We start from the raw sequence: 25,204 nt of genomic DNA on the forward strand, positions 1-25,204 counted from the left end.
CCTTCAAAAAAATTAAACAGTTGTCACATTTATTTTTGCCTTTTTCTTATAATCAATTTTTGTCCAAACACAGAGATTGAAAATTTATCTTTAATTGGGTTGAGAAACATGTTTGTTGAAGATATCATGCATGCATGCAAACACAACTTCCTCATTTCATTTAGTAATTAGTAGTCATCAATTTCAGGAAATCATAACCACTCAGATAAGAGAGGCATTTGGATACAATTTCAAGCCAAACATTATCAAGGAGTTTTTTAAAATATATAACAAAATTGACAAATAACACTATTAATAATAGTTTTTTTCTTTTCATAAAAAGACAGTGCATTTAGATGGACATATACAATGAATTCAAACTACCTTCCAACCAACCATGGACTACGAGTTTATTCAAAAGTAGAAAATAAGATAATTGTAACATTAATTGTCGTCATTTAATTGACTCATTTATTCCGTGAATTACTATGTTTCTAAATAAAATTCTTGTTGTTGTTCAACTAACGCATTTACAAAAAACACCATTAACATCCTTCTAATCTTCCTTCCTTACCATCAATTTTTTCTTCTTTCTTAAGTTTTACAAAATAAACCCCCTGAATTGTTATCTATCATTTACAAAAATGTTCCAATATAAACTCCAAAACATTCAGATTGATATGTTGAGATCAATCTTAGGCTTCTTCTTCATAGGATTTGTAGGCAAAGGAACAATGGTATCACACCTCGGACATTTCGGGTTATTCATCATCACCAACACGTACGATAAACAACCAGGACATCCGGCAACCACCGGTGACGCTACAGCCTCCGTCCTATAATGATCGTAAACCGTATCATCCGGTGATTGACGTTTCTTGAACATAGCAGGATCTCTCTCTGCCCTCTCTAGAGCTGATTTCACCTTGTCCAGTGTGCATACACTCTGTAAATTACTAGTGTTCGGACGAGAAGAACGAGACGACGGAAGTAGCTTCAGTTCCGGCGTTGTATCGTCGAAGAGGTTCAACAAAGGAGAATTGTTCAAAGTCGGAGGAGGAAAATTCAAATCCTGAAACGTTGGTACTGTTTGATTGGTTTGGTCTGCGTTTGTTATTGACGACGAGCTCGTTGAATTGCATCGTTGCAAATACACTTTCCCTGACTGTTAAAAAAAACAACAATGATACGATCTAATCAGCCAAAACCACTAAAGGAAAGACTAAAGAGGATCCATCAATTCAACACGAACCTTCAAGTCGAGGCGTTTTTCATAACCGGTGGGGACTTGAAGGTCGAGGTCAAGCTCTAAAGACCGATCGCCTCCTCCTCCTCTGCCGTTTCCAAGAAGGTCACGAGTCATCAGCGCCGCCGAGGATTTGGCTCCGGCAGAATCTTTAACCACCGCTCGATCATCTTTGTAACCGCTTAGTAACCGTACGAGAGAGCTGACGTCAGCAGCCATATCAAGAATCATCGAGAGATAGAGAGAGTAATGGGGGGATGTGTAAACGCAGAGAGAGTTATATAGACGGAGCCAATATTTAAGGGCCGAAATGTAGAAATTGTTTTAAAGTCTATGGGGCAAAATTAAATGCGGCACGTTATATAATAGTATTTTTTAAAAAAAATTCAATTGATTACTACTAGTATTAAATATTATACGATTAAATGTTCGTTTTTATTTCGTTTTCAAAATTGATTTTAGTTTACTTTCTCTGGTGTGCAAAGAGCTAATAGTATTTAATGAGGGGTTACATTTATCGTTGTACCATTATTGACTAGCATTTAAATTTTAATGTATTTAATGTGTGTTGATCTCTAACCTTTTTTTTTCTTTCCCTATTTCACGCTCTACACGTTTTCTCACTATTCGTTTTCTTCATACCCTTACCATATTTTTCTCACATTTAAATCCCTATTTAATTTGCAAAATAAATAGTATGAATTTTCATACAAAATGATGCGATTTTCATGCAAACGACCTGATAAAGTGATAATTCTACTCGAGCAGTATTTTTCTTGAAACACTGTTCAAAATCAGTCTCGAAATATGTATTTCCGAAAGTAGACTAATATTGTAGTAATTGTTACAAGAGGAATCGTCGAATGGAGGAGAGGAATTCTAGGCGAAAGAGCCAAAGTTTATTAAATACTCTACGATAGATATAGGGAGAGAGATTGAAAATGAGACGCATTAATTGCCGAAGCGTCTCTCCATAATTACTTTTCAAACCTCCCTTACGACTTTAATTAGTGATTAATGTCTATATTCTCTTTTTGGCTTCCGTGATTGATTCTGCCATCAAAAATCGATTCAATTAGTTCAAAATGTTTACTCAATAATTTCACTAAATATATTCTTGTTCTTTGCTGTTTCGAGTTTTAATATTGTTTGAAATTTCCAGTTGCTGTTTCGAGTTTCTTGCCGTGTTGACTTCATATTAGTAACACTTTCTAGATTGTTTATTTACAATCTCTAGCAAAACTGTACCGACATTATGTTTTCGTTATTTCTTTTGGCTGTCAACATTTGAAAAACTATTTAAAATAATAGCAGAAAAAATGTGGTGAGATATTAATTAGTAATTGGCTTTTTAGGAAATAGGAAGGTGTATGCATTTAAGAACAAACCCAAAGAGCTTTGAATAATTATAAAGTTGGAAGTTTATTTCTATTTATTTCTATTTAGGTTCTTAGGGTGACGAAGTGATGATGCTCACGGACGTTTTCATAACACCTAACATTTAATAGCTTTTATTAACTTATACACACACATACACAAACACAGACGAATGTGTGAAAAAAATGACATTACTTTATCGGGATTGATTCATTTGACGTCAAAAGTCACTAAATAATTCAGCAAAATAGAAATTTTATTGTTAAGGAAAAAAAAAACAAATCAAAACTGGAGTAACAAGTTATGCATTGTTCATTAAGATTTATTTATATATAAGATTTTAGGATGATTTGCTGACCATGTTTGATAATCTATTTAAGAATATAGCACCTTAATATGCAAAACTAAGTAAATAACACTAAAGAGGGATAAAAAGTCAAGTAACTCCTCGTTAAAACATGAGAACACGCGCGTGAAAAGGAGAAGAAGAGTGACGTGATCTTTCACACTTTTTTTGGTTTATGGACATACATAAAAAGAGAAAAGTGTTGGCTAGCTTAATGATAGCGAAGATGGTAATAGTAACAATGACAGTGCCGATGGTGATGGTGACGACAACAATAGCGGTGCCGATGGTAATAGTGATGATAACAGTGGTGGTGCCGATGGCGATAGTGAGACAACAATGGTGGTGCCGATGGCGATGGTGACGACAACAGTGGCAGTGCCGGTGGTGATGGTGACGACAACAATCGCGGTGTTAGTGGCGATGGTGACGATAATGGCGGTGCCGGTGACGAAAAGATAATTACAAATATATATTGATATAAGAAAACTAAACCCTAAGATACTATACATAGAACCCAAACAAAAATCATTAAACGAAATGAAATCATCTCAACTTTCAATTTTCAAAAATCTAACAGCAAAATAAAATAGTACAATGGTGATGATGGCTCCGGTGACGATTTTCCGGCGATGTGGCTCCGGATACGATTTTTCGGCGACAATGGTTTTAAAGGTAGTGGTGGTTGTGGTGGTAGTGGAAGAAAAGAAGAAAGAAAAGAGAAAATGTTCACACATAAGAAAGAAGAAGAGGGTATAATTGTATTTATTACATATAATATACACAATATCACCTTATAGTTTTTGAAGTGTTAGTTTCCAAATTATTAAATGTTTTTAGGTTATACTTGCAAATTTCCCAAGATTTTAAATCTATGGTTTCTCGATGTTTTATTTTTGAGGATACATATTCTTAACAAGACGGCTGGCCCTAAATGTGTAACTGTGAAATTAATTTTGGTATATTTATTTATATGGCAGTGAGACTGGTCTTGGGGTTTCAATGCATTTAAATGGAATATTGGTGTGGTTATTAAATTCAAAATTAAATGATATATTAAAATTTTAAATGCATATAATAAACCTTAAATTCCCAGGCCATTACTCATTCTGCAGTCGATTTTCTGTTTTATTTTTCAAAATTTTAGTTGATGTGAAGAATTTAATGCATGTTTTATCAAAAATGTATGATAAATATATTTGTGGACATCCGAGTTTTACACAAAAACGTCAAATTTGAATATCCAAAATAGATGATCGGATATAATGTTAAAATACGATACCAATATCAAGTATTTATTTTTGGTTAGCAAAAAAAAAGATCAAGTATTTTCAGTTATTAGTTCATTCTAATTTTAAAAGTTAAAACTAACGTTTTCAATTAGACAGGCCCGTTTCTACCAAAATTAAAAGAATTAAAAAATAGACAGGCCCGTTTATAGTATTTTTAGCCCAGTATCTACGAAATCCGGCCCAACTACATCTTCCCGCATGTTATCGTCCCTTTTAAACTGGTGCATGAGATGTTTATGTACTCCATTTTCGAAAATAAACAACTCTAATATGGAGAGAAATGAGAGGTCTTTATTAAATATCACGTTAACGAGTTGTGTCATGTAATAATTACTGACGGTTACTATATCGAATAATTACCTAATTATCGGGTAATAAATTAAATACCAAAATATTAACCATTATATGGTCCATATACAGTGATCTAGTAGTTGAATAATTGCTTACGTTCAAATCTTAATTATGGTTGACCGTATATAATAATATTTTATATGGTATTCGCATGCTTTGGAGATTAATATAAAGATATTCTGATTACTAAAAAAAAAAACCTAAAATATTAACCAACACATTTCTGTTGAAATAGATCCCATAACAAATACATGTGCGTCATGCATGCGTAATCATTGATTTTATCTGCTTACCTTTTGAGTTTTTTGGGTCATGAATCTCATGATTTATCTATGTTTGAATATTATGGCGTTATTTTATTTAATTTGGAAATGTTAGCACTGTGCTTGGACCTAATGAGTGTGATTAGTTAGGTGATCAGGAAAAAAGTAACCATCACTGTTAAGCAAATGTCCTACCAACCCAACCCAAGGATGGATAATATTGTTTGAGATCTCTATTTTTTTCAAGATTAGGTGTCTTATTTGGTCTCTTGGAAAAATCTTGTTTAGGTGATTATCAGATCATTTTAATTATGATTTAATTGTATTTCCCTTTTAAAACTTACTTACAAAAATCAAAATTACTTGTTTTCGTTAGTATATCTAGTCATGAATTCTAAACTTCTAGCATTTTTGAAAGATTGGACTCTTTTATGGGTAAATCTTTGGCGCATGAGTTGTTTTCTAAATCGAGAATTTGTTTTTATTAGATAAGGTGTTATATCTCCTAAACAATAATACAATAACAAACGCAAAAAGCGAAGCATATTTATGTATATATAGTCTTATATAAATAGTTGATATATATTAATATGTGTCCCTATTATGATCACACAAAACATACACATGCAGAGCTTTATTCCAATAGCTAAAATCTGAACTTTAAAGTCAGTACACTCGAAATTGATATTGACGTATGTATTACTAATAGCAACATGTGTTCTTTCATCATAAGTTTACATAATTTTTTAATTTTATTCTACTTAATTAATGTCACAGTTTCCATCGTTTTGATAAGGTCCATACTCCATAGGGACGTTGAAAATTTAATTTAATTTTTTCCACTCATAGTTGTCCTTTTTTTCTTAGTAAAGTTTGGGAAAGTTTTCCCACTCATACTTGTTTGTTCACCAACCTTCTGATTACCAAGAGTCGTATAAAAATGCAAAACTAATAGATCGTCATTTATATATGTTGCTCCTATAGACTTTTATCGACAAAATTTTCCGAATTAATCATTTTGTAACTTCAATACATATACGTCCAGATATTTACCCTAGTGAAAAATATTTCTTCTTTTTCAAACCTCTTTTCCTCTCTATTCCTCCTAAGAGCTTGTTAACGTAACAAAATTGTTGGGTTTATTAACTTCAATTATTGTCGATACTTAGTACTTTAAAATATTTGGAGTAATAGATGTAGTGATGGCTGTGTCGTAATTGCTTGAATAATTTTGGATGGGTACAGAGGAATTAATTAAGTAATGAAGGTTTGGTGGAATTAAGTAATTAACGTAGCCAAGAGCCAACAACAACACCAAACCCACCAAACATTAAAAAAGTCAAAAAGACGTAAGTCTTTGACCTCTTCCACTCTCTTTGGTCTTTAGTTTGGTGAGTTCGTGCACTATGCTCACACACACTCCTTACGCCTTTTGGTGTTTTCGGATGTGATTAGAAATGACTTTTTAACAGTTTTTTTTTTTTTCTGTCTCTCATTTTAATGTTATATTTAAGGATTATATATATTTCTGCTTTTTTGTATACAAAATATGAAAATATTCCATGGAGTGACGTATGGAGTGACTGCGTACTTAGTAAAACAGCATTATTAGTGAGAGTTCATTTTTCTCGTGTTACACTGTATCTACATGATGATCACGGGACTATCTATTATTCAAAAGTTGGTAATTATACACTGAGCCTGATTACAGAAGACTCGCAGACAAAAACTAATATAATCAATTCCTCCTATGTATACCTTAAGCTAATTCTTAATTAACAAGTTGCAGATTTACAATCTTATTTTAGTCAAAACACTACCTAATATTTTGCCACTTTATAACTATATATTCTTACTCCTCCAAAGTATTTTTATTAAGAAATACATAAAACTCTTATCATTACCGCTGTAAATTCCTAAGACCATTTCAATTAACACTCGTCGACATGTAGTAGTTTCTTACATTAGCGAAATTTATTTCAGACAATTTTATAAGATATGTCAAATCTGATAATATTTTTAACACGAGATGCTAGTTTCCATTATTACTTGATGTCAAAAAAGAAGAAAATATTATTTAAGGATTTTGGTTTCTAAAAACGAATGTGAAATATTCATGCATCGGTGTTAGAAGGAAAGATAAGTTGCATGCATCATAAGGATGCCAAATGAAGTAAAAATGAGAAAATGGAATCATACCAAATAATCAACCATACCACAGACAGACAACCTTTTCCCACTCAACAAATCTGATTTGACATTTATCAATTCCTCTGTTTACATATTCATCTTTTCTCATGTCAAGATCACACACTCTTACCTCTCATATATATAAAACAGAACCAAATTATCTTTGGTAAAAGTGAATCTCATCAGGAACTGAGTGATATAAAGTTATATATATAGAGGAGAGAGGGAGTGAGAGGGAGTGAGAGAGAGAGAATGGGGAAGGGAAGAGCACCTTGTTGTGACAAGACCAAAGTGAAGAGAGGTCCATGGAGCCCAGAAGAAGACATTAAACTCATCTCTTTCATTCAAAAGTTTGGTCATGAGAACTGGAGATCTCTCCCCAAACAATCTGGTATGTCATTGCTTTTGTCATCACAATCAAAGCAAAAGCCTCTTCAATTGTTTTTTCTTTTCTTTATGATTCTGAATGTATATATATGCAAAAATGAAGGGCTATTGAGGTGTGGGAAGAGTTGTCGTCTAAGGTGGATTAACTATCTTAGGCCAGATCTGAAGCGTGGCAACTTCACTTCAGAGGAGGAAGAAACAATCATTAAGCTTCACCACAACTATGGGAACAAGTAAATCATCAGCTAGGATTATTATTGTGCTCATACATATATGGTGGATCAAAAAAGTGATTTGATATTGACATTAAGCTTTCTGCATTTTGATCAGGTGGTCGAAAATCGCTTCTCAACTTCCAGGTAGAACAGATAACGAGATCAAGAATGTGTGGCACACTCATCTAAAGAAAAGACTGGCTCAGAGCTCAGGAACTGCAGATGAACCGGCCTCGCCTTGTTCGAGTGATTCTGTTTCTCGTGGGAAAGATGATAAGTCATCTCACGTAGAAGATTCTTTGAACAGAGAGACTAATCATAGGAATGAGTTGTCTACATCTATGTCTTCTGGGGGTTCCAACCAACAAGATGATCCAAAGATAGACGAACTCAGGTTTGAGTATATAGAAGAAGCTTATAGCGAGTTTAACGACATTATTATTCAAGAGGTAGACAAACCCGATCTGCTGGAGATACCATTTGATTCAGATCCTGACATTTGGAGTTTCTTAGATACTTCAAACTCATTTCAACAATCCACTGCAAATGAGAACAGCTCAGGCTCAAGAGCAACAACAGAAGAAGAGTCTGATGAGGATGAGGTTAAGAAATGGTTCAAGCACCTAGAAAGCGAACTCGGGTTAGAAGAAGACGATAATCAACAACAATACAAAGAAGAAGAATCATCATCATCATCACTCTTGAAGAACTACGAGCTCATGATACATTGATAAAAGATATTTATTTTGGATATCAATATGACAATATGTATGATGGAAAGGTAGAGAGATAGTAGAGAAAATGTATTTCCTATAGTTTTTTAATTGGCATTATTTTTAGTAGCCTGTAGATAAAACAGAGCTGGTCAAAAGATGCACACTATACTAAAAGTCTAAAACTATATATCTGGAAGATTCTTTCTTTAGTCTTAGAGAATCTTGAAGAAAATTATTGAAGAATATTTGGTAGGATTAGTTTAGTAATCTCAATCATCTAACAACCATCTTGAAACTGGAAACGACAAAACATGAAGACCAGTTACTCTTGTTTGGAGATATATTAACCTCAACAGCTATTTTTTTTGCTGAAGAAGAAGTAACAATAACTATGAACTTATCAACGAATTAAGGCAAGCAACTGAATTAGAAGAAGCTAATCTCAACAATGTTGCATCTCCGAATGTTTTCTTGAATTTCATTGGAGATAGACAAAAAGTTGGAAGCTTAATATAGATAGATCTCAGTTTTGTCTTCCATGGCTTCTGATAAATCTTAGTTTTCTTGAAATTGAAGAAATATTATATGATCTTGATAAGAATATATAGGTAACTTGAAGAAGAAATTAACTTCTACTTTCAACTTCTTTATCACTGGTTCAAGTGAAGGAAAATTGAGTCAAATTGGGTTGGGATACCCATTTTAACACTCCGGTTTATAGTTTGAAAGTTTAAACCGATTGGTTTAATTTGATTCGAAAGAATCTGGTTCTTATAACTATTAAATATAATGTCGGTTCATTTGTACGATACTTTACAAAATATGAGGTTTCGTTTGCAATTCTATATAGATTATCAGGTTTATTTTGCATTTATTCCTAAAACCCTAAAGGGGAAATCTTCCCGGTCTTTATTCGAGACGACGACGACCTATAAAGGCCAATAGCAATGGATCGGGTCAATTAATCTCGGGTCGGGTCATTTCTTTTTCAATTTCGCGGTTCTATCTCTCTCTGTTTGCTGACTCGAGATTTTCGAGTTTGGTGGGATAATTGATCGGATTCAATGGACAAGTCCGTCGTAATACGCCGTGAAACCAATGGAGACGACGTTGAGGGAGACCCGGAAAGAGAAGCTGTCTTCGCACAACTGAAAGTTCTCTGCTTGGAGCTTCTAAACCTTTCGCAAAACCCTGAAAAGGATCCAACCACGATCCCTGCTTTGCTCCTTCTCCTCCGCCGTACTCCTCCGTCCTCTCTCCAGTCCTTCTTCCAGTAATTATTCCACTTTTCTCGTTTCTCTTTATCTTTTTACTTCTTTCTGCTGAAAAAACGGTAATCTGCACATGAGTAGCAGTTTCAATTATAAGGTTTAAAAGAGTTCATTTGTGGTGTATTGTCGACTGTTTACTTAGTGAGAACTGTTTTGGTTTATGTACGTTTCAGCTACACTTTGTTCCCATTGCTTCTTCTGTTAGACGCCGCAGTTGCTTGCAGAAGTCAGGGGCAAAACAAGCCAGAGGAATTTCCACAAACACCATATAGAGTGAGTGATAAAGTAGCAGAAGGTGTAATCTCTTGTCTCGAAGAACTTCTAAAAAAATGTCACATTGGATCCATAGATCAGGTGAGCTGGTTTTGAACTCTCACAATCGTTTTTATGATTGTTTTCTACCTTTACTCGATTTGGGTAACATATTCTCAGCTTAGTTATGGAACTGTGTTGAATTTTTTCCCCGTACAGATGGTTGTAATTATGAAGAAGTTAACTAGTGGTGCTGTTTTATCACCATCTGAGGCTTCTGAAGAGTTTCGTGAAGGGATAGTCAAATGTTTCCGAGCAATGATCTCTGGTCTGCTTCCATGCTCTGATGATTCTTGCTCTTGTAAGCGCACTGTTGGCTGGCCTCAGCTGTCAGATAGAAGAGATTATCAAACTCAAGTTTCAGAGTCTTATAAGTATGATTTTGAAACTCGTGAATGCTTGCTTGCATTTCTTCAGTCTCAGTCTGCTTTGGCTGCTGTCGGTCATTGGCTTTCCATTCTTCTCAAAGTAACCCTCTTTTCTCCTATGCTTTCTTTTTTCTTTCATCTGGAGTCATGTAGTTTTATACATTCTAAGGTATTTCAATTCTGATCACTCCACAAGGTCGCTGATGCTGAGGCTTCTCGAGGACATCGAGGAAGTGCAAATCTTCGAGTTGAAGCCTTTATGGCTTTACGGATACTTGTGGCTAAGGTAACTTTTAAATTATGCATATATGGTTTGGACCATTTCTGGCACCCATGGGTCCTAATGAGAACATGTTTCTTGTTGCAGATTGGTACTGCTGATGTGTTGGCGTTTTTTCTACCTGGTGTTGTTAGCCAAGTTTTCAAAGTGTTGCATGTTTCGAGAGCAATGATAAGCGGAGCTGCAGGAAGTGTTGATGCATTGGACCAAGCAATTAGAGGGTTAGCTGAGTTTCTTATGATCGTCCTTGAGGATGAGGCTAATTCATCGGCTCTCGAGATTTCTAATGGTGATACTAAGTCGCAGAAACATGAATCTGCACACTCAATTTTAGACGAACTTCGTTCTCTGACAACAAAATCTCAAGGACAGAGTGACGAGCTGACAGAAATTACAAACCAAGAGATTGTTAACATCAATGTACCTGAAAAATCCAATCTGAATCTGAGTCGTGACTCCTTTCTTGTTGAACGCACGAAGAAATGGTTAGATAGCACTACATCTCACGTAAATAAGCTGCTGTGTGAGACATTTCCTCATGTAAGCTATTTATTCTCGTGCTACGTTCAACACATTTGTCCCAAATCCCTTTGGAATTGTTTTTTCTAAATGGTAATTCTTAATTGGTTTCAGATTCTTATTCACCCAGCCGGCAAAATTCGATGGGGATTTCTAGCAGCAATACGTGGACTGCTCTCTAAGAGCTCTTGCTCGTTGAAGGGTGCTAGATTAGTGATGTTGGTAGGTTCATAACTAACAACAACTCATGATATTGGGTATATCCATTCCAAGGATTGCCACCAGATAAATTCCTTATAATGATGCAGGAATGCGTATGTACTCTGGCTGTTGATGACTCTGATGAAGTTTCTGTAGCAGCTCAGGAATTTCTCGATCATTTATTCTCAGAAAGTACAAAAAACCATGTAGAGAGTGATATAAAAAAGATCTTTAGCAGGTATTTGTTGTATATTGTTTTTTTCCTTTGAAGCTAAGTATGCAGATGTCTAAATAGAGATGTGTTTTTTTATTCTTCTTCCGTGGCTTGTTGACAACAGACTACTTGAGAGGCTTCCAAAAGTGGTTCTGGGGAATGAGGAATTGCCTGCACTTTCGGTGGTGAAGCAGTTACTTGTCATCACCTATTATTCCGGTCCTCAGTTTTTGGCGGATCATCTTCAGTCTCCCGTATGTATTCTTTCTTGACACGCTCATAGGTTTGGTGCTACTTCTTTCTTGATTAGCAAATCTAGTTCGAAAAACCAAACATGTTCTAATAATGACTTGCGATATATGATTAGTTCTTCATGGCATTCTGTTATGTAGATAACAGCTAGCAGATTCCTGGATATATTTTCTCTCTGTCTAAGCCATAATTCAGCATTCACCGGTTCTCTTGAGAAACTCATCGCAGAAAGGCCTTCATCATCGACAGGTTACCTCCCTTCTATCACAGAACTAAAAGTGGGGTTCCGGGAGACCAGATACAACCGTGCTGTTCCAAATATCACAGAAACAGATCAAGTAAAATTGGAGATATCGTCCCCCAGTAGCCATATGTTACCTCGCATGCCTCCCTGGTTTTCTTATGTTGGTAGCCAGAAGCTCTACGAGATGCTCGCTGGAATCCTTAGACTTGTAGGCTTATCCTTAATGGCAGGTCATTTCATATTCCTTCGGAACCATTTTTCTGAAAATTACTCTGCAGTTAACTTATAAATGAGTTAGTTACTGATAGTAAATCATCTCCGTTGTGTTTGTGTTTGACAGGATTTAAAAACGAAGGGCATTTAGCAGTCATCCTGGATATTCCTCTGGGGTTTGTCCGTAAATTGGTTTCAGAAGTTCGTGTAAAGGAGTATAATGGAGAAGACTGGCAGTCGTGGTGTAATCGAACTGGTTCAGGACAGTTAGTTCGCCAGGCGGCAACTGCTGCTTGTATCTTGAATGAGATGATCTTTGGTCTATCTGATCAAGCAACGGATGCTCTCTCAAGACTGCTTCAGAAGTCAAGGAAGGGAAGAGACAAACTTTCCTGGGAAATCTCTTGGAACAAACGTGCAAAAACAAATCTGATTGAGTGCGTTGGTAAAATCCTGCATGAATACCAAGCTTCTGAAGTTTGGGATCTCCCCGTGGACCAAAAGGCAATTCTGGGCCAAACTGATAACGATGGGCAACATATTAGTCTGCATTTCTTAAGAGACAGTGCAATGCTACACCAAGTTATAATAGAAGGAGTAGGTGTGTTTTCCTTGTGTCTAGGGAAAGACTTTGCTTCAAGTGGATTTCTTCACTCTTCGCTTTACCTTCTGCTTGAGAGTCTTACCTGCTCGAGTTTCCAAGTTAGAAATGCTTCAGACACTGTCCTACGTCTTCTTGCTGCCACCTCAGGCCATCCCACAGTGAGAATGAAGAATAATGTAGTCGAAAATATTCAATCACATCATAAAATCGTTTTTAAAATCAACATCTTGTTGTCTTTTGTTTGTTTGTTTGGCAGGTTGGGCATCTGGTTGTTGCAAATGCGGATTATGTTATTGACTCTATTTGTCGCCAGCTGCGCCACCTGGATCTTAATCCTCATGTCCCAAATGTTCTAGCTGCTATGCTTTCTTATATCGGGGTTGCCCATGATATATTACCTTTGTTGGAGGAACCGGTAAGGCCATTTGTAGTGAACCTTTTTTTTTTTCATGGAAAATTGCCTCTGTTGGATCTTCATCACACTCCGATTCATCATATTCAGTGTGTTAAGAACTTTCTTTTTCCATTTTGGGGGATCTACAGATGCGATTGGTTTCCCAGGAACTTGAAATTGTTGGTAGACAACAGCATCCAAATCTAACTATACCCTTCTTGAAGGTAATTCAATCTTTCATTTTTTTCTATTGAAGTCTTTTAAAATCATTGGCTTTTTTTTGTCTAAGAAACATCATAACCTTTGTTGGTGCTTCTGCTAGGCTGTTGGTGAGATTGTAAATGCATCAAAGAACGAGGCTTGCTTATTACCAGACCGAGCCAAGTCATATAGTGACCATGTTAAGACCAAAGCAACTGATGCGATTACATCAAGACAAGAGAGAGTTTCAAATTCTGACAAAATAGTTGAAGACGAAGAAGAATGGGAAAACATACTGCTTGAACTGAATCGTTCTAAACGATACAGACGCACAGTTGGTTCGATCGCCTCTTCTTGTTTAATAGCGGCCACGCCTCTCCTTGCATCATCAAATCAAGTCTCATGCTTAGTTTCCCTCGAAATAATTGAGGTATTATTCCTGTCGGATTTCTTGAGCTCTCTCTAGGACATTTTCGCAAGCGAAATAAATCAGTATATCCAATTATGCAGGAAGGAGTAGTGGCGCTGGCTAAAGTCGAGGAAGCTTATCGAGCTGAGACAGAAACCAAAGAAACAATTGAAGAAGTCATTGAATTTGCTTCATTCTATCAGCTTAAAGACTACATGAATGCTAGCGACGATGGAGCAGATGAAAACCGGCTTTTACCCGCTATCAACAAAATCTGGCCATTCTGTGTTGCTTGCATACGAAACAGAAATCCCGTGGTACAATCTCTTTCTCCCTCTTCCGAATTTATCTCTAGATTAATGGATTATAAAACCTGCTGCATTTTCCACAGGCTGTACGGAGATGCTTAGTCGTGATAACCCGAATCATTCAAACATCCGGAGGAGATTTCTTCTCACGTCGTTTCCGCAATGATGGCCCAGACTTTTGGAAGCTTTTAACAACGTCTCCATTCCACATTATGACGCCTAAGATCCTCCGGGAAGACAACAAATCGGTTCTCCGACTTCCTTACAGAACCATTTCCGAGTCATCATCTTCTACGATTGCTGAAGTTTCCAGCTTGAAAGTGCAGGCAGCAGTTCTCGATATGATCGCCGAGATTTCCAGAGGTAAACGCAGTGCTTCAGCGTTAGATGCAGTCTTGAAAAAAGTTGCAGGATTGGTCGTGGGGATTGCGTACAGCAGTGTAACTGGCCTAAGAGAAGCGGCTTTGAATGCGTTGAGAGGACTTGCTTGCATTGATCCTGATCTCATTTGGATTCTCTTAGCTGATGTGTACTATTCTCTCAAGAAGAAAGATTTGCCTCTCCCACCGTCTCCGGAGTTTCCAGATATCTCTAATGTTTTGCCTTCTCGGCCGCCAGAAGATTCTCGTACAAAGTTTCTCTATGTAGAATACGGTGGTCGGAGCTATGGTTTTGAGTTGGAGTTTAGCTCCGTTGAGATAGTCTTTAAGAAAATGCAGTCTCTTGTCTTTGTAGACCAAATGCGTTGTTAATACTTTGCTTGTAGTAAATACTTTTCTGAAAACAGCAGTAAAAAAAAACTTGGTAATATAGTTCAAGTGTAACATTGAGCAAAAAGCTAGTAAAAAGGGATTATAATTGTATTGGGGTAAATAAAAACATTGGGGGCGAGATGCAAAATATAAAAGAGTAAGGGGTTTAAGTGTAATTTCGACATCGAGACCCGACCCGACCCGGGATTATGAATCCTGATCGCCGCGGGGTCCAAATAAATATATGTCAGCTCCTCCGTTCTTTTATTTTAGTCCGTCGGGAAATAATGGTAAGCGAACGGAGCTCCAAGGAGAAGAAGAGAAGCAGAGCTCGGAGCGAAGATTCTTCATCTTCCGATTGTATGTTCTTCTTCTTCTTCTCCTCTATGTATATACTTTTTCTTCCGATTCCCGAGAAATGCCATCAATTTATCTATCTGTGTTTTCGATTAGATTTTGTAGTTGGCGTTGAGAGTGTGACTTATTGTTGTGAATGACATAATCTGATACATAGTGATTTATGAATTGACAGACGAAGAGAAAGTTAAGAGGCATCGAGGAACAGAGAAAGATGATGAAAGGAGAAGTAGGAGAAGTGATAAGAAGGATAAGAAATCTCACAAGCACCACAAATCCAGTACATGTAAGATACTGTTTCTCATGTTTTGAGTTAGTAAATATTGTTCCATCCGTTTTAGAACCTTGATTATATGTTGAGTCAAGTTAAGTTTGTCGTATGATAAATTTGATGTGTTTGCTTCTTCATCTAGAGAGTGGTGTGTTTATAGTTATACCCATGTGAGCTGGAGTTTTCTTGTTCTTGTATGCCATTAACGGAGCATCAATTTAGCTTTGTCTTACCTATATTCTCCTAGAGAAGGAAGAGGTTGTAGTCGGAACCTGTTGGTTTGAGGGATTATAGGCAGCAAGAAATATCTTGTTTTGGTTACAGCTAAAGCAGCTATGTTTATCTTTCATCAGCATGACTTATATCATGTGTCTTTGCTTTTCAGTATGATCTGTTTTTCTTGCTGCTGACATTTTTTTTTCTCTTACAGCAAAGAAGTCCAAGGATGATAAGCCGAAAAAGAAACATACGGAAAGCGACCACAAGCTAGTGAGCTCTAACTTACCCTTTGAAATAGTTACCCATAAAAACATCTATTTGTATATTCACTTAAAAAGTCAAAAGTATATTGCTTTGGAGACTTTGTATGTGTGGTTCTTCGCTGGTCTCTTCAGTTGTTTAGTCATGGTTTAATTACAAAAGTCTTGTTGCCCTATTGTAATGTTTGACGGATTGTCATCCACACTGAGGTTCTGATTAAAATGCTTTTCTTTTCCGTTTTTTCTTCCAGAAAGAGGGAATTCCAGAGCTATCAATGGAAGACTACTTCTCGAAAAACAACGAGTTTGCTACATGGCTGAAAGAAGAAAAACGTACTTACTTTAATGATCTCACGACCGAAGCTGCACGAGGACTGTTCTCACGATTTGTCAAGAGATGGAACAGAGGAAAACTCGAGTCTCGATACTACGAGGGAATCTCCACTGCCCCACGAACAGCTCACGACTGGATGATCAAGCGTAGGTGAAAAAAAGCAAAAGCAATACCTTCCTCTTCTGTGGTTCGCCGGTTACCTCTCTTCTTGCTTCTTGTACACGTGAAGGTTGATTGCATCAGAGATATATTTCTATGTAGTTTCTCTACTTAGAACTTCTTGTTGCTGAACTAGTTAGATAGATTGTCGTGGAGAGATATGTAGTCGGTTTTCAGAGTAAGACAAACTTTACATATCCAAGGTCTTAACCAAAGTTGCCGAAGAACTATCTGATGAATCCTTATGTAACATTGAGAATTTGATATCCGGTTAAGGGAGAAATAGACCGTTTTGATTGAAAGTTGGTCTTGTACAGTATGTAAGTTCCTACTGGCATTTACAACACAGCGTATATGTAGCTTTGGCTAAGTAATTTGTGTGCATGAAACTTGGTTATATGAAACTGAATTTTCACAACAGACGTTTAAATGAGTGAAAAAACATATTCTAAATTATTGGGTCACGAGTCTCCTTAACAAATTCCAAAAGTTTTACAAAAGCAAGAACCATCAACTCTGAGAGTATACTGAGATTCAAATCAGGTTGGTTGCACGGTTAAGTGAAAGTTTTACTCGACTTCAGCCAAGTAATCATCGATTTCTGCTGGTGTTAGCACCCTGCATATAACATTCACTTTTCAGATATTGATGGGAATAACAAGATTTTTTGTTTATATTAGTTTTGTAGTCTTGAATGTTTACCTGAAAACTTTGTCAGTACCGATTTTGCCAATCTCGATGTTTTTGCTTGAGATTTCTCCCTCGAAACTGTGAAAAGACACGGAGGTTATAGGCTTTTGAGAAATTCTGAACTCTGGAAATAAAGTAAATTAAGTTTTGGTAAAAATGCTCACCCTTCCTTCAATGTCAATATTGCCGTGTGAATGGCATCATCAAGTTCCATATCTTCTGTGTACCTGATCAAAGACTAAGATGAAATGACATGCTTCCAAGATCATAAACTCATCACCACAAATGGTAAATTATTATCACCTCTTCTCAAGAAACGTCTTTGCATTCGAAACATTCTTTCCCATTGCAGAAGCTTTCCATGAGAAATAAGAGCCAGATGGATCCACCTAGTGGCCAATGAAAATTATGAAATAAGATGTTTTCAGTTTACGGGTTTTACTTCACTTTGAGCAGGATGGTTATATTTTCTTTAAAGTTCTACTTACTTGATACAGTTGTGGACCCTTGTCATCATACCCAGCCACCAGTAGAGAAACTCCAAACGGCCTAACACCACTATTAACAGCAGAAGGAGACAGAGATTAGAAGCAAGATTCAGTAGTCTAGTTTGCAAATACAGATTTGCATTAACAACATTATCTCACGCCAAATCAATATCAAAACTGAGCTAAAAAGTGCATAGAGAGACTCGCTCTAGAGTTGCAATCTCTGAGCCAATAACACTTTTGAACCCTGTTGAGCATATGAGAGGAAGTAATTACATAACACTCGATATAGTACTTACCCCGATTGAGTGAACTCTTGCATCACCGTGGCAGTTTCCCTTACAAGTTGAGTAACGGGGATGGGTTCCTGCAACAATAAACGCCCTTAGAAGTTGAATCAACAGAGCGATCTGGATTTATGAATAAGCAAGAACTTATATCAACTGGAATCATCAATCCAAAGTTTTTATCATACATGTACTACTAGACACTCCAGGAAAAGAAGACAAAAAAACAGAAGATATTAAAGATTACCTTGTACAGACGGAGATATTGCTCAGCCTGCTTCCTACTCTTTCGCACAAGAACTCGGAAATCAGGACCCATACCACTACATAAAAGGCAATACCAAAGTTAGCACTGAAATCATTAGGGTACTAAGGGAAAGGTTCCATCAGTAGCACTAGCACCTGATGAGAGAGACTAAGTACCCAAAACAAAATAAAAAATGTATGATAAATCCAATTTGCAAGCTATAAAACCAAATTCGCTATTAAAAAAGAAGTATGGATAGCTGAAGAGAAGAACCTGTAAACAGTTCCAATGTTGGGAGTCAAATGTTGAATCTTTTGAACCTGAAACAGACAATAGATAAACATTAGTTTCGTAGGAGTTACTGAAACTATGCAACCGAAAGGAAAGTAACACGAGCAGGCACAGAATGAAAAAGAACTAATTGCTATAAAGAGTTGATCAAACTTACAGACGCTTCATCAACCAATATAGAAGGAAGTTTCTTTTCAGTTGCAATGACAACTCCATTTGAAGCTGCATAAAGAAAACAACAGTCATGATTACCAAAGACAATGTTCCTTAAAAATCTCCTCTCGAATTTGATTAGATCATTGAAAAAACCTTTAATTCCAAGTGATGTTTGGCCTGATCCAACAGCTGTTAGGGCATGTTCTATCTGAACCAGCTTCCCTGATGGGCTGTTTCATAAACCACAACATGAATCAAACCCCGAAGAAACCGTTCCAAATGCTCAGAAAGAGATAACATTGATATGATAAACAAAGTTAATACCTGAAGGTGGTGAGAGAAAACGAGTACTGACTGTCCCCCATTGAAAACCAACTAAATCAAGCTGCAAAAAATGCGAAATAGTGTCATCTCTGGAAATTTAGAAACGTGGAAGCTAAATCTGTTCTTCATCAACAATGTTCAAACTTAAATGAAAAGAAACCACGTCTGAGCAAGTAAGTAGACTGAAGCGTTCAAATCTGACAAAGCTTAAAAACCCGGAAGAGTCTCATCGCCATGGGCAATGTGTAAGGAAAACGATGAAAAAGACAAGATATACCAACCCTAATTAAGAATTGTGAGTGAATCAAATCAAACACAAACTCAAACTCAAAGATCAGCTCTTAGCTCAAACTCAGAGACGAAAATTGAAAACTTTTCTTAAACCCCAAATTCAATATATTTAAAGTTATCAATTTAAATTCAACAAAAGAAACCCATTCAATCAAAGCAACATACCTTTGATATATGGATCGAACGGAATGGTCGCAAGAGAAGAGAGAGAGAAGAGACCCAAGTGAAGAATTTTTAAGCTCTCAAGGTTTCTTGCACAAAGGGTGAGAGTCTGACGCCAGAAAACGAGAGAAACAAAAAAACCAAAACGGCGGCGTTTTAACAACTTCACAGTTACTGTATCTTACATAATAGTCCAATATTTTATATCTCTTTTCAGTTTGAACCACATTATTTATTTACTACCCCTAGTCCCCTACTCTCTCTCGCTTCCACGCCCGACTCGGACTCAAACCTGGTCCGAATTGGCTGTGTCTCTCTCCATCGCCTCCTTCTTCTCTGACAAACTCTCCTCCGTTGGTCGGAGTTTGTTTCTTCGCTCGTTCATCACAAGCTTCGTGTACTGGTAATTGTTCCATTTTTTCTAGCTATTTCGGAAAATTGGATGGAAGAAGCATCTGAAATACGCGTGTAAATGTCGCTGATTGTGTCGTTGAGGCAGAGCCATTGTTGATTCTTAGAGAAAATTTGCTCCTTTATTTCTCCAGTTTGTTAAACTCTCGATTACGCCCTTGAAATGCATTCGACCGGGAAGAGAAATTTCTTAGCTGTTATCAGATTATTGTTTACTAGTTCGAGCTTGGTCAGAAAGGCTGGTTGTAGAAATCTCATTTCTGCTACCTTTACCACCAGGTGTTCGACGTTATGCCTGAATGAATCTGAAGAATGCATTGAGGATTCTGATCTATCGTCTAGGAGAAAAAAATTTGATTATGTTGGAGAAGTTGGTGAAAAAGAGAAAGTGAGAGATATTACTAGTAGTCCTTTACAAGTTTTACGAAGATGGGGTTGTGATGATGATGAAATATCCAAGCTTTTTACTCGTAGGCCTGCTTTGCAGAGAGCCAATGTTGCTCAGTTAGAGTTTAAGTTAAGCCTTCTTAAGCCACTGGGAATCACGTCTTCAGACCTTGTGAAGATTCTTAACTGTCGTCCTAGGTTCTTTAGTTGCCGTCTTGTCCTTGATGAAAGGATCAACTACTTCATGGAGATTTTGGGGTCAAAAGAGGTGTTGCGCAGAGTCATTATCCGGAATCCGTCACTCATGTTGTATGACCTCGATGACAAGATCAAACCCGCGATAGAATACTACAAAGGGTTGGGCTTTAGCCAACAGGATCTTGTCGCAATGTTGATATCGCGACCCACGTTGATTCCAAGAACAAACTTTAACAATGAGAAGTTTGAATACATTGAGAAAACTGGAGTCACCAGAGAATCCAAGATGTTTAAATATGTTGCAGTCATCATCGGGGTCTCGAGGATGGAGACAATCGAAGAGAAAGTTAGAAACTTGGAAAAGTTTGGGTTCTCGGAAGAAGAGATTTGGCACCTGTATGGAAAATGCCCAATCCTTCTCTCTCTCTCTGTTGAGAAAGTTCAGAGAAACATGACTTTCGTCATAGCCTCGATGAAACTTCCAGCTCATTCCGTGGTTAAGCACCCTTGTTTGCTTCTCCTCAACCTCGAGTCTCGTCTAAAACCTCGTGCGGATCTCGTTAAGAGAGTCTTGGAAATGCGTCTAAAGCCATTGATAAAAGAAGTGAGCATTTTCAGAGCGGTAAGGATGAGCGAGAAACGGTTCTTGAAGGTTTATGTAATGTGTCATCCACAAGATATTGCAACCGAGCTGATGGAGTTTTACGAGAAATCCAAAAACATGAAACGTTTAGCTGAGAAATCCAAGAAATACATCCGTAAAGGATTCCCCTTTTGAATCTCTTTTTCATCTTTTGTTTCTTTGGATATGTTCATTAAAGATGTAACATTGTGTAGAATTTTCCAGCTTTATCAATGGATACTTTTGAATCGGTTCATGTTTTGGTTTAGATCAGATTAGTTAAACCGGAATAGAAAAATATCAAAACACAAAACGCGAAGAAGCACGTTTGGTGAAACGAAACGCCAAAGACGCCCTAGACGTGTCTCTCTTCCAGACCCGTTCGTGGCGGCAGTGACAAAATCCTCTTTATTGATAAAAACGTTTGCAAAGTTGCAACCTTTTTGGGTTTAGTACTTGAAGAGAATCAATCTGACAGCAAATAGTTTTGGCGTCTTTCTAACTCAACCCATCATCTCTGTTGCATTTTATCGAGAGAATATTTGAGGTGGATATGGCCTCGACCCTTTTCTCCAGAACTTTCTTGGCTGCTAGTCACCGACTGATTACTCCTTCTCTTCCGCAAAAGATCTTTAATCCAGCCACCTTTCTCAGTGTAAGTCGATATCTGATTCGCGATCTGTTCTCAATTAGCCATTCGTTTGACCACTCGTTAGCTTCTGGGTTTGAGAGTGTCTGGATTGATTTCGAGCGTTTGGATTGTTTCTATGATTTGACAGTGGTTCTACTGGGTTTTCGAGCTTTTGAAATGTTGAATAGACTATAGAGAATTGCTTAATTGTTGATGAGGTCTATGTCAATCGATGCTTTTCTTATCAAAGTTTGAAATTGGACTTATGAGTTTTGTAATCATAAATTAGGTAGTGAAGTTTTATGTGAATTGCTCAGTTTCGCCTCTCTGTATATGATTCTGACTTTTTGGTTGGTCTTCCTCTTCTTGTGTTGGTAATTGCTGAAGAGGTCACTCCACTCTCAGTTAGGCTCCGCTTCTACAGCCTATAAATCAACTACTTGGGCTCGTCGAGCTATGGCTTCTACTGGAGTTGAGACAAAAGCCGGTTACTCCACATCATCCGTATCAACCAGTGAACCTGTTGTTTCTGTTGATTGGCTTCATGCTAATCTTAGAGAGCCTGATTTGAAGGTGACTGCCCTTTCTCCTAGTTCACTTCTTGGAGAATATGTCTGCCAAACTTAAACTTACCTGTTTGTATGCTGTTCAGATTTTGGATGCTTCATGGTATATGCCGGATGAGCAGAGAAATCCGATCCAAGAATATCAGGTGAGAGTATGAACAGATAGAATTTTGAGAACTTCTTTGTTTTCACAATTGTTCAGGTTGTATTCATTCTGGATGAGCGAAACCACACTTAGTACACTATTTGATGATACTGTCGGACATAAACTGTGTCCTCTCCTATATAGGTTGCTCATATTCCCCGCGCTCTCTTCTTTGATTTGGATGGAATATCAGATCGAAAAACTAGTGTAAGTATCGCCATCTTTTCTTTTACAGAAGATGTACCCCTGCAGTTTACTTTGAAGTTTTCACTTCACATTGATATCGCTTTTATGCATAAATGAAACCTTATCGATAGATATTATCTTCTTTTGCTGCCATTTTTAAGATAGTATGTAGCTTTTTCTTATGTGAGATAAAGTAATAAGTCTGGACTCTTTAATGTTAGTATATGTTATTATGTGTTTTCATTAAGACATCTCTTTGCCCCGATCTTAAGGGAATCATCTAAAGTATTGTATGATATATTAACTACTTGTAACAGTTGCCACATATGTTGCCCACTGAGGAAGCTTTTGCTGCTGGTTGTTCTGCTCTTGGAATTGATAACAAAGATGAAGTGGTTGTCTATGATGGAAAGGGGATCTTTAGTGCAGCCCGTGTATGGTGGTGAGTTCTGGTTCTTGTTTGTTCTTTTAATCCTTTTACTTTGTCCTGAGTCTTTTTTCGAGTATTGTTATAATTGATATGTGCTTCTTTATTTTCCCCTTAAATAGGATGTTCCGAGTTTTTGGACATGAAAAAGTTTGGGTGCTCGATGGAGGTCTACCAAGATGGCGTGCATCAGGTTATGATGTTGAATCTAGTGCATCAGGTGATGCTATTCTGAAAGCCAGTGCCGCAAGTGAGGCTATAGAGAAAATTTATCAAGGACAAACCGTAAGTCACTAATTTGGATAATAGTTCTCTGGTTCGTATTTCTGTAGATTCATGATGAGTTTTGAGCAGTAAAGATGTGTTTTTTCTTCATATAAATTTTCTCTCTCGTGGTTGCACAGGTCAGTCCGATAACCTTTCAGACTAAGTTCCAGCCACATCTAGTGTGGACACTTGATCAGGTTGGCATTTCCTGAATGGTTTTGTCTTCACATTATTGTTAACTATCATTCTCTGCTTAAGAATCTTTAATTTGGTCTATATTTATACCCGTTTTTCAGAATTGTGATTGTGATATATCAATTTTACTATAGCTCAGTATGTTGGTAGATTGATGTCTGTAGATGCCTGATTTTGAGTTTGCGCTTGTGTTACAATAACTTGTTCAGACTCTTATTTTAGGTCATGACTCTCTTTGGTGAATTCACAGGTCAAGAACAATATGGAGGATCCGACTTATCAACACATAGACGCTCGTTCCAAAGCCAGGTACTATAAATGCCGAGTTATTACTTGTTTTGACTAATGGATTTTTCTCTAGGCTCCTTCACACTAATTTGATACTCAGTGTAGCATTTTGATTATTTTACGGGGTTTTTCACAGGTTTGATGGTACTGCTCCAGAACCCCGTAAGGGAATAAGAAGCGGTCATATACCTGGAAGCAAATGTATCCCTTTTCCTCAGGTAAAAGCCACCCTAAGAGAATTTGCTTCCTTCCCACACTTCCTCTGCATCTAGTCCCCAGAGTTAATGTGATAAATTCCTTCTTTCTGCAGATGTTTGATTCTTGTAACACATTGTTACCAGCAGAGGAGCTGAAGAAACGATTTGACCAAGAAGGTAAACTATTTCATCTCGAAGAATAAGTTTCACAATCTTATTTATATAAAACATTTGTAAGATCTCAAGGCTTTTTGGTGCAGATATCTCACTGGACAAGCCTATTATGGCCTCGTGTGGGACTGGTGTAACAGCTTGCATCTTGGCAATGGTAACTCCATTTATTTTATTTGAGATTATATATAAACGGAGAGAGACTGACTTAGTGACTTGCTCTGTTAGGGGCTTCACCGGCTGGGGAAAACCGACGTGCCGATCTATGATGGGTCGTGGACTGAATGGGCGACACAACCAGACTTGCCCATAGAGAGTGTTGAATCTTCTTCATGAAAGTCTCCACCGTAAAGGCTAGCGACAAGATTACAAGCCACAGACGGAAATAATTATCATGTTTAAGTTGAGGGATTTGTTTGAAGTTAATCATAATCCTGGCTTTAAATTTGCCTCAACCCTCAAGCCGAAGAGGACTGTATCTATAGAACTTGGAACTTTTCCTTTTCGTTTCTGGATTCATCTTCTCAGATAACAAAAGGTTGTTTTCTGTGTTTTCTTTCTAATAAAATCAAGAACCAGGAAATTTCTCAACGATTCTTAAACAGAGATCCTGAAACAATAATAATAAACACTTTTTCTTTAGCAGATGGTTAACGTTCAGATATTGATGTCATTACGAGTGAAGCGAAGCAAAAGGTTACGCGAGAGAGACATAAACTCGTTTCATTACACTATAAATTATTGTATATATATTAAATCAATAGAAGCATATTAAAAACGACCGCGTGGCCTAATGGATAAGGCGCTCGCCTCCGGAGCGGGAGATTGTGGGTTCGAGTCCCACCGTGGTCGTTAATTTTTTTTCACAGCCTTTTGGAAGGATATCTGAGATGTTGTTAAAGCTGGCTGAGATATCTTAAAATCAGAAACACGGATGCGTGGACAAAATCATAAAACTCTTAACTATGTCCTATTCAAGAAAATCCTCAAGTTCCTGCGAGCACAGGTTGATCAGTGGAAGAAACGTAAGTTAAGGGATATGACGACAGTTTCACCATTTGCATATTATAGCA

The 25,204-nt window shown here is 37.1% G+C and overlaps 8 protein-coding genes and 1 non-coding gene across 15 annotated transcripts; 7 read left to right on the forward strand and 2 right to left on the reverse strand.

The window, feature by feature from the left end:
* Positions 1-304: 304 nt before the first annotated feature.
* On the reverse strand, positions 305-1,664 carry AT1G79160 (filamentous hemagglutinin transporter). Its single transcript, NM_106567.5, has 2 exons — positions 1,232-1,664; positions 305-1,144 (listed from the first exon to the last, which is right to left on the reverse strand). Exons 1-2 carry the CDS (start codon positions 1,454-1,456, stop codon positions 650-652), a joined length of 720 nt encoding a protein of 239 aa, NP_178037.2. The 5' UTR covers positions 1,457-1,664; the 3' UTR covers positions 305-649.
* Positions 1,665-3,060: 1,396 nt separating this feature from the next.
* On the forward strand, positions 3,061-3,410 carry AT1G79170 (uncharacterized protein; the record flags this gene model as incomplete). Its single annotated transcript, NM_106568.1, has 2 exons — positions 3,061-3,074; positions 3,170-3,410. The coding sequence occupies 2 exons, from the start codon at positions 3,061-3,063 to the stop codon at positions 3,408-3,410; spliced, it is 255 nt and encodes an 84-aa protein (NP_178038.1).
* A 3,634-nt stretch (positions 3,411-7,044) lies between these two features.
* On the forward strand, positions 7,045-8,608 carry MYB63 (myb domain protein 63). 2 transcript variants are annotated; one of them, NM_106569.4, is made up of 3 exons: positions 7,045-7,435; positions 7,535-7,664; positions 7,762-8,608. In NM_106569.4, exons 1-3 carry the CDS (start codon positions 7,297-7,299, stop codon positions 8,375-8,377), a joined length of 885 nt encoding a protein of 294 aa, NP_178039.1. In that variant the 5' UTR covers positions 7,045-7,296; the 3' UTR covers positions 8,378-8,608. The 2 variants fall into 2 exon arrangements, with proteins under 2 accessions (NP_178039.1, NP_001321204.1); NM_001334873.1 differs by having other exon boundaries at positions 7,283-7,664; positions 7,762-8,590.
* A 645-nt stretch (positions 8,609-9,253) lies between these two features.
* Positions 9,254-15,039, forward strand: AT1G79190 (ARM repeat superfamily protein). Of its 2 annotated transcripts, none has more exons than NM_106570.6 (15): positions 9,254-9,635; positions 9,807-9,987; positions 10,105-10,413; positions 10,510-10,599; positions 10,681-11,133; positions 11,227-11,334; positions 11,421-11,551; positions 11,652-11,781; positions 11,920-12,253; positions 12,364-12,998; positions 13,097-13,255; positions 13,384-13,458; positions 13,557-13,865; positions 13,946-14,161; positions 14,236-15,039. In NM_106570.6, the coding sequence occupies exons 1-15, from the start codon at positions 9,427-9,429 to the stop codon at positions 14,902-14,904; spliced, it is 4,008 nt and encodes a 1,335-aa protein (NP_178040.5). In that variant the 5' UTR covers positions 9,254-9,426; the 3' UTR covers positions 14,905-15,039. The 2 variants fall into 2 exon arrangements, with proteins under 2 accessions (NP_178040.5, NP_001322933.1); NM_001334874.1 differs by having other exon boundaries at positions 9,270-9,635; positions 12,364-13,016; positions 14,236-14,963.
* Positions 15,040-15,160: 121 nt separating this feature from the next.
* SCI1 (splicing regulatory glutamine/lysine-rich-like protein) lies at positions 15,161-16,902 on the forward strand. Its single transcript, NM_106571.5, has 4 exons — positions 15,161-15,264; positions 15,437-15,547; positions 15,963-16,021; positions 16,263-16,902. Exons 1-4 carry the CDS (start codon positions 15,192-15,194, stop codon positions 16,497-16,499), a joined length of 480 nt encoding a protein of 159 aa, NP_565201.1. The 5' UTR covers positions 15,161-15,191; the 3' UTR covers positions 16,500-16,902.
* Positions 16,869-19,624, reverse strand: AT1G79210 (N-terminal nucleophile aminohydrolases (Ntn hydrolases) superfamily protein). 3 transcript variants are annotated; one of them, NM_106572.6, is made up of 12 exons: positions 19,444-19,624; positions 18,988-19,048; positions 18,817-18,893; positions 18,665-18,729; positions 18,490-18,536; positions 18,217-18,292; positions 17,982-18,049; positions 17,683-17,752; positions 17,498-17,583; positions 17,359-17,421; positions 17,207-17,272; positions 16,869-17,122 (listed from the first exon to the last, which is right to left on the reverse strand). In NM_106572.6, exons 2-12 carry the CDS (start codon positions 19,026-19,028, stop codon positions 17,074-17,076), a joined length of 708 nt encoding a protein of 235 aa, NP_178042.1. In that variant the 5' UTR covers positions 19,029-19,048; positions 19,444-19,624; the 3' UTR covers positions 16,869-17,073. The 3 variants fall into 3 exon arrangements, with proteins under 3 accessions (NP_178042.1, NP_001077846.1, NP_001077845.1); NM_001084377.1 differs by having other exon boundaries at positions 18,988-19,074; positions 19,444-19,534; NM_001084376.1 differs by having other exon boundaries at positions 18,988-19,105; positions 19,444-19,532.
* A 14-nt stretch (positions 19,625-19,638) lies between these two features.
* AT1G79220 (Mitochondrial transcription termination factor family protein) lies at positions 19,639-21,359 on the forward strand. The gene has a single exon (NM_106573.4). It carries the CDS (start codon positions 20,015-20,017, stop codon positions 21,212-21,214), a length of 1,200 nt encoding a protein of 399 aa, NP_565202.1. The 5' UTR covers positions 19,639-20,014; the 3' UTR covers positions 21,215-21,359.
* MST1 (mercaptopyruvate sulfurtransferase 1) lies at positions 21,351-24,821 on the forward strand. 3 transcript variants are annotated; one of them, NM_001084379.1, is made up of 13 exons: positions 21,481-21,713; positions 21,810-21,978; positions 22,077-22,262; positions 22,342-22,401; positions 22,545-22,607; positions 22,904-23,028; positions 23,136-23,298; positions 23,418-23,477; positions 23,726-23,784; positions 23,900-23,981; positions 24,074-24,137; positions 24,221-24,288; positions 24,360-24,727. In NM_001084379.1, exons 3-13 carry the CDS (start codon positions 22,146-22,148, stop codon positions 24,465-24,467), a joined length of 969 nt encoding a protein of 322 aa, NP_001077848.1. In that variant the 5' UTR covers positions 21,481-21,713; positions 21,810-21,978; positions 22,077-22,145; the 3' UTR covers positions 24,468-24,727. The 3 variants fall into 3 exon arrangements, with proteins under 3 accessions (NP_565203.1, NP_001077848.1, NP_001077847.1); NM_106574.3 differs by lacking the exon at positions 21,810-21,978 and having other exon boundaries at positions 21,351-21,713; positions 24,360-24,821; NM_001084378.1 differs by lacking the exon at positions 21,810-21,978 and having other exon boundaries at positions 22,904-23,032.
* An 89-nt stretch (positions 24,822-24,910) lies between these two features.
* On the forward strand, positions 24,911-24,983 carry AT1G79240. Its single transcript has one exon. It is a non-coding gene; the product is annotated as a tRNA-Arg (tRNA).
* The last annotated feature ends 221 nt before the right edge of the window (positions 24,984-25,204 follow it).

The sequence above is a fragment of the Arabidopsis thaliana genome (genome assembly GCF_000001735.4).
Source record: "Arabidopsis thaliana chromosome 1 sequence".
Taxonomy (NCBI): Eukaryota; Viridiplantae; Streptophyta; class Magnoliopsida; order Brassicales; family Brassicaceae; genus Arabidopsis; species Arabidopsis thaliana.